We start from the raw sequence: 12,626 nt of genomic DNA, 5'->3' as shown, positions 1-12,626 counted from the left end.
TTGTGTGCGTCATTATGTACTGAGCTTTTCAGCTGACTGTGGTTTAACAATTTTCAGCTTTTGAATTCTTAAGGAAATCTCAAGAGAGTGCAGTTACATCACCACCTATTGGAGTTTGTTAAATCTAGCATAGTGAGTATTGTGTAATAGTAAGACTTTGTTCTAAATTTATGTAAGATAATATTGTTTAGTTTATGTTATGAGTGGTTTCTGATATTGTTTTGCTAGCCTTATATACTTGTAGAGCTTGCTTTGTAGGTGTACGGCGCTGCCACGTCCTACGCCCAGGGTGGGGTTTGGGGCGTGACAGAAAAGTGGTATCAGGGCCTAGGCTTTAGGTCCTAGGTATTAGAGATTTGAAAAGTGAGGATTGAATGGAAAATCTAGATATTAGAATAATGTAAGGTCTTAGCTGATTTTTAGATAGTGATTTGTGACCTTCTTGAACTAAGAATATAATCGTTGACTTGTCAACCAAAGAAATCTGAGGAACGACCTAGTGCATTGTTAGAATCTAGATTATGGTAGTAAGAACTAGTGGAATTCTAGGCTCGAATACATTGTGTGACCTTAGGCTTGTGACCATATATACATGTTAACCTAAGAATTCGAGGATTTGAAGAACACATCTTATGATCTTGAGAACTATTAACTACTTGTCGTGAATAAAGAATATAACACTGGAAAATAATGAAACACTAGATTTGATTTTGTACACTATGAGACTTTGACTGATGACCAGGTAAGCTATTAAGAACTAGGCTATGAACTTATGGATTTTGATGAACTGGTTTGTGACATTGAGGGCTAATATGTCCTAATTTGAACTCAATAATTATCTAAGTGTAGAAAATGTGAAGTGTTTATTCGACTATGGGAGAATCAACTAACCATCTACTATGATTTTGGTAAAAGTTGACGATCTGGATTTTAAGAAAATTATCGTTTATGTTGAGGATATTAGCATCAATGATGAATAACTCAGAGGATGGCATCATGGACTTGTGTGCATCGAGGACACCTGGTTTGCACATGAGTTAGTTGTGCTATTTAGAGACCACATGATAGACTCGCGCGCACCGGGGACGCTTGGTTCAGCATGTGGGTTAGTCGTGTTGGAATGAGATGAGATGGTACGACGGGTTCCTATGCACCAGGGACGCTTGGTTTAGCATGTGGATTACTTGTACTTGTGTGAGATAGCATAGTCTCTCATAAGCATTTAGAGCCTTTAGTTTCACATATGAGTTGGCTATGTTGGTATGGGACAGCGTGGTGAGCTTGTATGCATATGGAGTGCTTAGCTCGACATGAGAATTAGTTATTTATGGGATAGAACAATATAGTCAGCTCATTTGGACTAGGGGCAATTGGTTTAGCATAGAAGTTAACCACGCTGGTATGTGACGGTGTGGTGAGTTTGTCTGCACTATAAGCCCTTAGTTGAATTTGTGATTCAATTTATTAGTGTGAGAAGATATAATTGGATCAAGTGTTTTGAGACAAAGCTAGAGAATGAGAATGAGTTAGGAATCTGATTTTCTCTGTGACAAGCACCATATTATTTTGCCCTATGATTACTTCGAATCACAAATATATACCTTATTCATCTTATAATCCTCTTTGATTGGGAATCTGATTGATCTGCTGTAACGACTGCAATTAAACTTCTTCTTGAGACCTTAAGATTTAGGCGATTAGATCATTAGATATTATTTTCGAGGGTGAGGATCAACGATCCATCGTTGATCAACCCTTGATCTCAAGATTTAATTGCTCTTTCCCTTTGATTAACTTAGATCCACTGATCTTAGCATCAATGGCTATTGAAGGATTATAACTAAAATCCTTGAATAAGGGAAGAAATGAAGTTTTGTTCTAAAAATAAATTCCATGGAAAATATCACTTAAAACATGGAAAATAAAAAAAGTTAAAGTTTGTGGGAAGAGGGCCACGTTTTCCCTTGTGTGGGGAAACGTGCATACACTCTTAAATAGAGAGTGGGCCCACCTTCCATTTGTTCAAATCCTAAAATAGATTATACCCTCTGGTTTTTTTTTGGATTATGATTTAGAAATTTAGGAAAATTGAGATATTATTGGGGATATCCATCGACCAATCAGAAAGGAGTGATTGGAGAATAAAATATAAGATTTCCTAATATTAAGGGCTTTTGCACAATCTCCACTGATGGGAGAATCGTGCTACAACTCTTTGTACGCATTCTTTTGTTGGTCTTTCTCATTGTTAAAATTTAAATCCCTTAAAAATAGCTAACATACCTTATAGATAAGATCAAGGGTTGGGTTTTTAGTAGCTTGCCATATCTCTTAATTCAACTTAGGTTTCTTTTACCAATCAAAAGATAGTGAAAAGAAAGAAAGTAGTATGTGTCCCTCTGTTCCCACTCATGCCCAAATTTGGTGGAGAGAGAGAGAGAGAGAGAGAGAGAGAGAGAGAGAGAGAGAGAGAGAGGGTCACGTTAAAAAAACATAGTAATAAAAAAAAAAAAGGGAGAAGAAGAGAAAAAGAGCAAGGAAAGGAACTCTAGTCATCTTCAAATCTTGTAGCATCACAAGTAAGAGTTCTTTTTATTCTTGTTTTCATTTCCATCTATGGTGGTTGATCATTAGATTTATGGCCACCATGTTAATTAAATGAGATTTCTTGATGGACTTGTGTCATCAGTTGATGACCATCATATTAATTCAATAGGATTTCCTTTCATAATATGTGTCATCAGTTAATGACCATCATATTAATTCCATTGAATTTTCTTTGATAATAAGTGTCATTAGTTGATGACCCCCTTGTTAACTTAATAGAATTTCTATAGATAAATTGTGTCCCCTCTGGATGATCATCATCGTATTTGAATGAATGCTAAATGAGTGGGTGTCATCAGTTAATTTGGCTATGATAAAAAAAAAGAAATTGATAAAAATTTTCAACAGATAATGTTTTCAATGGTTAGAATAAAATTTTTACTAAGGCCTTTTAAATGATTTTTGTCAGTTTTACATTATGACATACATACATATAGATACACACACACACACACACACACACACACACACACATATATATATATATATATATATGTATATATATATATATATATTAAATGGTTTTCATGTAAAATTCTATCTGATCAGTGCTATACACATAGATGTACAAAATGATTTTAGGGAACACATTAGTTCGTAAAGACTAATCAATTTGAGTTTGCTAAAATCAAAACAACAAGGTAAAGGTGATTAGTTAAACCCATGGGAACCCTTGGGCTAACAATAAGGTATTTGTTAATGAGCTAGACTTGTTGTTCGGGAAATGATATATTCACCCCTTTCATTACTTGGCACAACCCCCCCTCTACTGTGAAAAAGTAATCATATATACAATAGAGGGGGCTGTCCCAAGTAAAAAGAGGAGTGAGAAAACCAAAATTTTGATTCGTCGATGAATAGTTTGCTCGACCAGGTTTTGCATTTTGTTTTGAACCCCACCTTTCTCAAATACTTTTGTTCCAGCCCTCAATGACTTTGCCTCTTTTAAAGTCGACTGTTGTTGGATCAAATATCAAGGGTGGCACTTTGATTACGAGCAGGCATGCCTATAAAAAAGCACACACACAGACACAAATGCAGACACTCTATGAGAGTGAAAGACGTATCGATGGATCCAAACAGTCTGATGGATCATCTGAATGCAAACCTAAATGAAGAGAATCCAGCCTCATTACTAGAATCCATTGACACATTTCAGATTCCAATCATAGGATCCGAAATTATTTTCGATGGGATCCAAACAACTAACAAAAGTCCGTAGGACAGTCCTAAATCTGATTTTGTTACATTATTTTGTGAAAATACCCTCCAAATGTATAACTTTAATTATTATTTAAAGGGTATTTTAGTCAAAATAAGTCATGCTTTTTTGTCAAGTGATTCTTATTTTCAGTGCTTGTCATTCATCTCTCTCAAATCTCTAGTCGCCCTCTTCTCTACCTTCTCTAATAATTGACAAAGTCCCTAACCCAGTGCCATCGCGGTTGTGGCTTTCCCTCGCCCTCACCCTCTATTGAGAATTTTAAATTTGCACAATGTAAGCCAGGCCTACTAGGACACTCAGATGTACGGTCCGAATTGAAATGAACCGTGACCGACACAGGAAGTAGGATCCGAAGAACACTACACATCCGAATCGGGATTTGAATCGATCGTGACTAAGACATATGTGGATCGGCCGGAGTGGACCCATCAACACACACACACACACACACAGTGAAAGATCCCACATCGAAAAGGGAGGAAAAGTTACTGGGTTATATATGTGGATTTCTTCTCTCCCTGTGTAGACGTGTTTTCAGCATCTCCAAGGGGCGGGCCCCGCGGAGTGGGTCGGGCACGGTTAGTGCTACTGGAAAACAAAACCGGGGAGGGTAAGTGACCCAGAACCGGATAATATCTACATAGTGGGGTTGGGGCGTGACATTATGGTATCAAACAGGGACCTCCCATCCAGTACGATGTGCCAGCGAGGACGCTGGGCCCCAAGGGGGGTGGATTGTGAGATCCCACATCGGAAAGGGAGGAAAAGTTACTGGGCTATATATGTGGATTTCTCCTTTTCCTGTGTAGACACGTTTTCAGCATGTCCAAGGGGCGGGCCCCACGGAGTGGGTCGGGCACGGTTAGTGTTGTTGAAAACAAAACCGGGGAGGGTAGATGACCCAGAACCGGACAATTTCTACACAGTGAGGTAGGGGCGTGACATAATGGTATCAGAGCGGGACCTCCCATCCAGTACGGTGGGCCAGCGAGGACGCTGGGCCTCAAGGGGGTGGATTGAAAGATCCCACAACGGAAAGGGAGGAAAAGTTATTGGGCTATATATGTGGATTTCTCCTCTCCCTGTGTAGACGCGTTTTCAGCATCTCCAAGGGGCAAGCCCCGCGGAGTGGGTTGGGCACGATTAGTGCTGCTGGAAAACAAAACCGGGGAGGGTAGATGACCCAGAACCGGACAATATCTACAGTGGGGTCGGGGAGAGAGAGAGAGAGAGAGAGAGAGAGAGAGAGAGAGAGAGAGAGAGAAAGAGAGAGAGAGAGAGAAATTTATAAACTAGAGAATGAGAATACGTAAGGTTAAGCAGGGACACTACCAATAGAAACTGAGATAAAAGCATGGAAGTTTTCATTTAAGGAAATGGGGCTGGTGGAGGCTTTCCATCTACATATATATATATGACTAAATGGCCCAACCAACTCCCTTTAAAGCAAGCATTCCATTTTTTCGCAATGCTTAAACATGGTAGGGCCCAAGATCTTCAATTGCTCCTCCCTAAAGCTAAGCATAATCATTTCTCCCTTTCAAAACTTCCCCTCCAAACATATGTTTATTTCTTTCTAAATTAGCCTTGCGATGCATCCAAGCAAAAGTCTCGGATCCTTCTAATTAACATCAATGTGGTGAATGATACGCATCAGTCAACAGACACCACTCCTTTTCACTTCTCAAAATCTATCCATCTACGTATAAAATGTTCTTGATGCCTAGCTAAACAACCCTAAGCAATACCCTTTGTTTCTATATCCAAACCCTACCATATAACTAAATACCTTGACTTTTGTTCCTTTTGCTTCTCAAAAATATCATTTTTTTTCTTGAAAACAAAAGAGGAAGATGTATAAGTGAAGAAAAATACATTAGGGTTCTACTTAACTAGGAGACATGAGAATCGGCCAAAGAGGCAATGATCTAATATGACCAACTCTTAACAGTTAGCTTTGCTAACTATTTGCTGCTTTACTCCAAAAAGATGAAGGTATGCAGAGGTTTGAAGCTTCTTCCATGAAGTTCAAAGACTGTTAGGATGCTACCGTCCAAGCTCCTTCCTTGAGTTCCAAATGGATAGATTATGGTTTTATTTGGTAGAATCAACTCTTTGTGGGCCGTGGTCCCATCTCTTCGAGTTGAACCAGTGGCAGTCGGTTAACTTTAAACCCGCTAGGATCATTTTAACTCCGAGTTGGGTCAAGTTAAGGCTAAACAATGGTAGCATTATCTCAACCCTAACCGACCCAACCCGAGCCTAGGCCAAGCATGGTCAACACTAACTCGGCCCACCTCTAACTCTCTCAACCCTAACCCTAGCCATCTAACCCAAATTTTCAAATCTGATCTTATTGGGTTCAGGTTGCCCGAGTAACGCGATAGCGACAGCGGAAGCTAGTTCTGACAATCTTGACCATTGATCTTCATAATCACGAGATGCATCTTCATCACCGAGGCCTCAACCCCAACCTAACCCAAAATTAGTTGGGTTGGCAATGCCAACCCTAACCGAATCCAACCTGACAAAAAATCTGGTTGAGTAGCTGTCGGGTTCGGGATTAACCCGGTACAAGTTGCACCCCTACTTTCCCAAGTTGCACCCCAAGGTACTTTGCCCTGTTACTATTATTAAATGCTGGCTACAGACAAGGTCTATGGTCTATATAATGTACGTCAAACATGCACCAACATGGCAACATTTGCTAAATCAAAAACAAAGTAAGGGATATCCACAGTCCCTAGTTTTGGTGATTGCACACCACATACTTTATTAACCAGTATTGTGATTGGTTGTTGTGAGTTTCTTAGAAATTGTAAGAACTCTTTAAATGCTGATTACAAAGTACAAAGGGAAGGGTGCCATTATTGAATTGAAAGTGTATATGAAAAGCCAAAAACAATTATGTTTTTGCAATAGCTTTCAACACAAAAACAACGAAACCTGTGAAATTTAGGGTGCGATTGCAATCCTCGAGTCTGATACTAGCATTCCTGTTATATTATTACGTCATCATAGTCACCAAGCAAAGAAGAGAGAGAGAGAGAGAGAGAGAGAGAGAGAGAGAGAGGGCCGGGGGCGTAGGGGTTTACGGAAACATAGGCATGGTTGGGGGGTACGTGAAGTTGTTACGTAATACAAATGTACGTAGAAAGAGGAAGAGAGGGAGTCGATGAAAAGTCGCTTTAGGGTTAGATAGAAAGCTGTGAATCAAAGGGTTGGGTCCATCTGGTGAACTTTGACAGGGATGGTGCACTGTTAAAAAGAGACCCTCACACTCCCCATTTATCTTCTTAATTCCCCATTGAAATCAAAAAACAATAACATAGAGAGATGGGGCACCATTCTTGCTGCAACCAACAAAAGGTTAAGAGAGGTCTTTGGTCTCCTGAGGAAGATGAAAAGCTCATCAGATATATAACCACTCATGGCTATGGTTGTTGGAGTGAAGTTCCTGAGAAAGCAGGTCCCTCTCTCTCTCAACCACCCATGGCTATGCATGTTTTTTCGGCTTTGTATTCTCCTTTCTACTAGTCCTCCTCTTGGTTCCTTAGTTCTATCTATAATATTTTGAGGCCTCGGGCCACATTCTTTTCTGGTTCTTAAAAAAACACCCATGGCTATGATTGTTGAAGTCCCAGAGAAAGAATCTCTCTCTCTCTCTCTCTCTCTCTCTCTAGGAGCTAAATTATTTCATGAAGGAAAAGATATGAGGAGAACAATTTAATCTAGGGCCCCAATATAATTAGGGCAATCTTTTTCTTCATCAAGTTTCGTTTGTTAGTTTTTTTTTTTTTTTTTTTTTTTTTTTTTTTTTTTTTTTTTTTTTTTTTTTATAGTTTCATTGATTTGGTTCATAGAAGTGTTCATGCAACATCACTTTGATATTTCCTTTGAAATTTCTTAGAAAATTTTCAGGTGGTGGTGAAGATTTCATATGACTTTAAGGGCATGTTTGGCTACCATGATTGTTTCCTGGAATATTAACTAACCTAATATGAGGGATGGTGGGAGGGAGAGACTTGAGAGGGCACAACTGAGTAGAGGGTAAGAAATAAGTATGAAAAACAAGGAAACAAAAAACCCTTCCAAAAGATGATGGATTTTTCCTTGTTTTTGAGCCACTTCTCATCCTTTACTCTTTTGTGCCCTCTCAAGTCTCTCCTTCTCCCACCCTCCCTACGCCTCTCTCATCACTTGAGAAGTTAATTTATCATGAAAAAATATTCACGGTTGCCAAGCATGGCCTCTTTTCTCACATATTATTTCCTCAAAAGTAAACTAATAAAAGAATAGGCTGAATGTCCTCAATTTTGATAGCTTGATGTAGTTCTTACTACCATATTACTCATCAACAGGCAACAACCGTCTTACAATTTTGTTATCTCTTCCTTATTGAAATTTCTCCTATCCTTTTACATTAGTTTGTTTTTTAAATGAATGTTATTCTCTTAAAGGAAAGGGGACAATCTCCCACCTTCCCTCCCTCCCTCTTCCCTCTCTTCTTTCTCAAGATTTTCTCATGCAGGGCTTCAAAGATGTGGGAAAAGTTGTCGCTTGAGGTGGATCAACTATCTAAGACCAGACATTAGAAGAGGAAGGTTTACACAGGAGGAAGAGAAGTTGATAATCAGCCTTCATGGTATTGTTGGGAACAGGTTTGATGATCCCTCATTCTCTTACGTATTTTTACGGCTCTTTTCTATGAAGGATACATTAACATGACCTATAAGGCCTACTTGATCTCTCTCTCAAAATTTTAAGTTCAAGATCCTAAATGCATCCTATAGTACTTAACCCTTATAACTTTAAAACCATATTGCGCCAATTATTGAACTCACCCACTAGCTAATTTTAGACTACATGAGTAATTTCAAAATTTTAATCTGTATGAGGATTTGTAGGTGGGCTCATATAGCAAGTCACTTGCCTGGAAGAACAGACAATGAGATAAAGAACTATTGGAATTCATGGATTAAAAAGAAGATACGAAAGCCTCCAACGCCTCCGATGGTCGTTCCGGTTCCACCAAGTGTTGAGCTTCTTCCATCATGTTATGTTTCTGATCAGCTAGACATACTAAACCAAGATTTAACTATGAAGCCGGTTCAAGAGACGACGATGTTTTCTTCACTGTGCCCTTTGTTCATGTTTGAAAATGGTTTAGTTGATGGTATTGGAGGGGGAAATGCACAAGAGGAGTTGGTTGTTCCTGAAGTACTAGGCTTGAATTCTGTTGGATGGAATACGAATCCCTATCACGTGCAAGCACCGCCGCATCCACTTGCATTTACGGGTGGTATGGATTCGAATTATTTGCCCCCTTTGTTGGATAATCTGGAAAACATGGTGCCTATGGAAGTACAATCATGTAGCATGGAGGAGGATGGAGAGATGGGAAGTGAATGCATAGAAAAGCAAGAGTTGAGTGACTGGGTTGAGTCCCAAAGATGCCCTGGTTTTCTAATTTGGGAGCATGGTGAAGGACAATTAGGTGGGGAAGGAATTCCATCAGCTTCAACTAATTTAGAAGCTATGATTGCTTCTTATCCTTCATCTTTATAAGGTGTTATTGAAGATGAAGGCTCTCTCTCTCTCTCTCAGTCTCTCTCTTCATGAATAAGAGCTTTCAAATGGGTGGAGATTGTTTAGAATATCATGATGTTTGGGTGTTTTATTTTTGCTTTTCCTTGAGACATGTGCAATTTGAGGAATGAATGAATTCATACAGGCATGCATTGGTTTGTGTTCCTTGTGAGGTTAAGGATCTCTCTCTCTCTCTATCTCTATCTCTCTAGATTAAGGGCTTTCAAATGGTGGATATGTTTAGAATATTGTGCTTCTTTTGTGTGTCAATCATTGGATTTCATAGTGCAATTCGAATGAATTCATGACAGTCATGCATGTTTTGTGTTCCCTTTCAACAAATATGAAGACTGAAAATTGAGTCAACAGACAGCAGCAGTTCATGGCCATTTTCCTGCTTTGGATTCCTTACTGTTTTTTTGGGTGGGAAGGATTCCTTACTGTATTTCATGTATATGATAAGTACGTAGTAAAGGTTCACCTTCTCTCTTTCATACCCATTGAATGTCAAGGATCAAAGGCTCCATGAAAATGGTGCCCGACTTTTTCCTTGATTTTTACCTTTCCTCTAGACGTTATATAAAAGAAAAGTGGAAGTACTATAGTACCTAACAATTCAGGAAATGCCACCATTGCTGGGTTCTCTGTATATGCACCTTTAAAAAATGACGCATGAAAACGCACATGCTGATTGGAATTTTACTTTAGAAAAGATAAAAAAGGAGAGGAAACGGGAAAATCTAAGGAAAAAACAAATATAATATGGTGTAAATAAAAAAATGTTAAGTAATTAGTAAGCTTTCTAATTTGGAGATTTTAGGGAGTTAACCCTTAAGTTGTGAATATTTCGTGTAACCTATTACGGTTCCCTTCCCTTGTATGACTTAGGCTATGTTTGGTTACCATGAAATATTTTTTCCATGGAATACTAGTTTAATGAAGTGATGAGAGAGACGTGGGGATGGTGGGAAAATTAGGGATTTGAGACGCTTGAGTGAGGAGAAGGAGAAAAGTGGCTGAAAACATGGAAAAAATAAATCGAATTTCGAGTGGAGTTCTATTTTTCCTTGTTTTTAAGCCTGTTCTAACCCTAGCCTCACTGAGCCCCTCTCATTTCTCTCCCTCCCCCGCCCTCCCTTACCATTAGGTAAGCTAATATTTCATGGAAAAAATTCATGTTTTCCGAACATGGCCTTAACCATTAAAGAATAACAAGTAACTCGTTCTCTAACAAAATGATAGTCAATCTCAATGCGTAATGTTCATGCAATTGGGGTTTCAGTGTTATGCATGCAGCACCATGATTGTCAAAAAATAATATAAGTGGATTTTGTGGGCAAAGGCATAAGACTTTCAGTAGAGCTTAAACCCACAAAAGTTTAGCAGTCCTAATATCAAGAGAAGTATGATCAGCATCCCTACTCGAGCATGAAAATTTTGTGATAAAATGACCAAGCAATGGGAGCAATGCTCAACCACAAAAGAGTTTCATTACTTCCTTCAAGTATTTTCTTCAATACCTCCAACATACATACGTGACTTCCTTTTAGAGAAATTTCTCACCTCTTGATTACATAAACCATTTACTACTATCACAACTTCCAGCCACACTATTGATAGGCTATGAATTTGACACAAGTTGGAAACTGTACAACTTCTACATTCCAAGAAAATAACAACTTTCAAAACATCTTGTAACTCTAAACTTCTATATTACAAGATAACAACTTGTAAGAAACAAGAACAAAAATGTCATAACTACATGCAAAATGTGAGTTCCAAAGCTTCATAATACTTTGACCACCATTGTGGCACCAAAATGAGGTCCATCAAGGTAAGCACACATGTACTAAATCAGACTCCCCGGGTTGGATAGAACTCGCCATCGACTTCGCATCAATTTCACCATAATATTTCGATAAATCTTACACATTGAAAGTGGGGTGAGTACGTACACTTAGTGGAAGTTCAATCTTGTAAGACTTGTCAATGATTTTCACTATGATTCGACACAGGCCAATCTTCTTTTCCTTGAGTTTGTTGTATATATGTACTAACTTAAAACCTTTCTTTCTTCAAGTATGCCCAAACAAGCTCTCATTTCAAAGTCTAGAACCGTCGATGTGCATCGACCATTTCTTTATATTTCACAATGCTTTCTTAAAGTTTTTGATAGACATCTTCATGAATATATGAAATTGTTTTTGTAAAGTCTGTAGGTTCTTTCCTTGTTTTGAAAGAATTAGAAAAAGACACAAGATCAAGATAATGTGATGGAACTCATCCATATAGTATCTCGAATGGACTCTTTTCACTTGAATGATTCAGTGTGGAGTAATATGAAAATTCAGCTTGAGGAAGCACCATATCCTACTGCCTTGGTCTCTTTCTCACTAGGCTTCGAAGCAAGTTACCCAAACTTTGTTTTACAACTTTCGTTTGACCATCCGTTTGATGGTGGTAGGCGCTACTGTAAAGAAATTTGTCACAAGTTTATTCCATAAACTCCTCCAAAAGTAGGTAACAAATTTGGTGTCTCAGCCGGAAGTGATGGACTAGGGTATACCATGATGCCTAACCACCTCCCAAAAATAAAGATTAGCAATATAAGATGCATCCATAGTTTTCTTTGCATGGGATGAAATGATCCATTTTAGAGAACCAGTCAAAAACTACAAAAATAGAATTGTAGATACCCCATTTTGACCGGACCCTAAGCTTGTGTTTGAATACAAAAATCCTTCAAATAAGTGAATTAGAGTTTTTAAATTCACCCTAGGGTAGGTTAGGATCCCTATAAAATATCTGCAAAATTTTGTTGAAATCCGCTAAATATTACCTAATAGGACGAGCTGAGTTTATAATGTAGTGTAAATAGGGGAGTGAATTAGCCAGTTAACCAATCAGCTTATACATTAGAATAGAAGGGGGTGAGGTAACCAAATTAGAAAGACAACTTAGCTTAAGATCTAAGCTACCATTAGAAGGGGGTGGATTATCCCCACTAATCTCACATTGAATTTGTTCCCATGGACCACCCTTTTAAACAAAATACAAGCAAAACCCATTTTTAAATGGGGCTATCCCCAAGCAATTTTAGGGGACAAAATTTATCTCAAACGTATAAATATAGGGCAAGGCCTCTTATTTTAGATGATTCTCATTTTCTAGGTTTTTCAAAGCCATTTTAGAGAGAGAGAGAGAG

At 38.5% G+C, this 12,626-nt stretch overlaps 1 protein-coding gene across 1 annotated transcript; it reads left to right on the top strand.

The window, feature by feature from the left end:
- The first annotated feature begins 7,145 nt into the window (after positions 1 to 7,145).
- On the top strand, positions 7,146 to 9,585 carry LOC143883590 (MYB-like transcription factor 4). The gene is made up of 3 exons (XM_077386930.1): positions 7,146 to 7,301; positions 8,364 to 8,493; positions 8,740 to 9,585. The coding sequence occupies exons 1-3, from the start codon at positions 7,169 to 7,171 to the stop codon at positions 9,398 to 9,400; spliced, it is 924 nt and encodes a 307-aa protein (XP_077243045.1). The 5' UTR covers positions 7,146 to 7,168; the 3' UTR covers positions 9,401 to 9,585.
- Positions 9,586 to 12,626: the final 3,041 nt, after the last annotated feature.

The sequence above is a fragment of the Tasmannia lanceolata genome, unplaced genomic scaffold (assembly GCF_043159265.1).
Source record: "Tasmannia lanceolata isolate RefF3 unplaced genomic scaffold, GAP_Taslan_0.1 ptg000008l, whole genome shotgun sequence".
NCBI classification, from domain to species: Eukaryota; Viridiplantae; Streptophyta; class Magnoliopsida; order Canellales; family Winteraceae; genus Tasmannia; species Tasmannia lanceolata.
This window is presented reverse-complemented; position numbering and strand designations above follow the sequence as displayed.

What these genes read in the sequence shown, in the direction of transcription:
- LOC143883590 (XM_077386930.1), top strand. Translation starts at nt 7,169, where the DNA reads ATGGGGCACCATTCTTGCTGCAACCAACAAAAGGTTAAGAGAGGTCTT. An exon ending in TGAAGTTCCTGAGAAAGCAG is followed by an intron (nt 7,302 to 8,363) that starts GTCCCTCTCTCT and finishes TTTCTCATGCAG; the next exon opens with GGCTTCAAAGATGTGGGAAA. An exon ending in CATGGTATTGTTGGGAACAG is followed by an intron (nt 8,494 to 8,739) that starts GTTTGATGATCC and finishes GAGGATTTGTAG; the next exon opens with GTGGGCTCATATAGCAAGTC.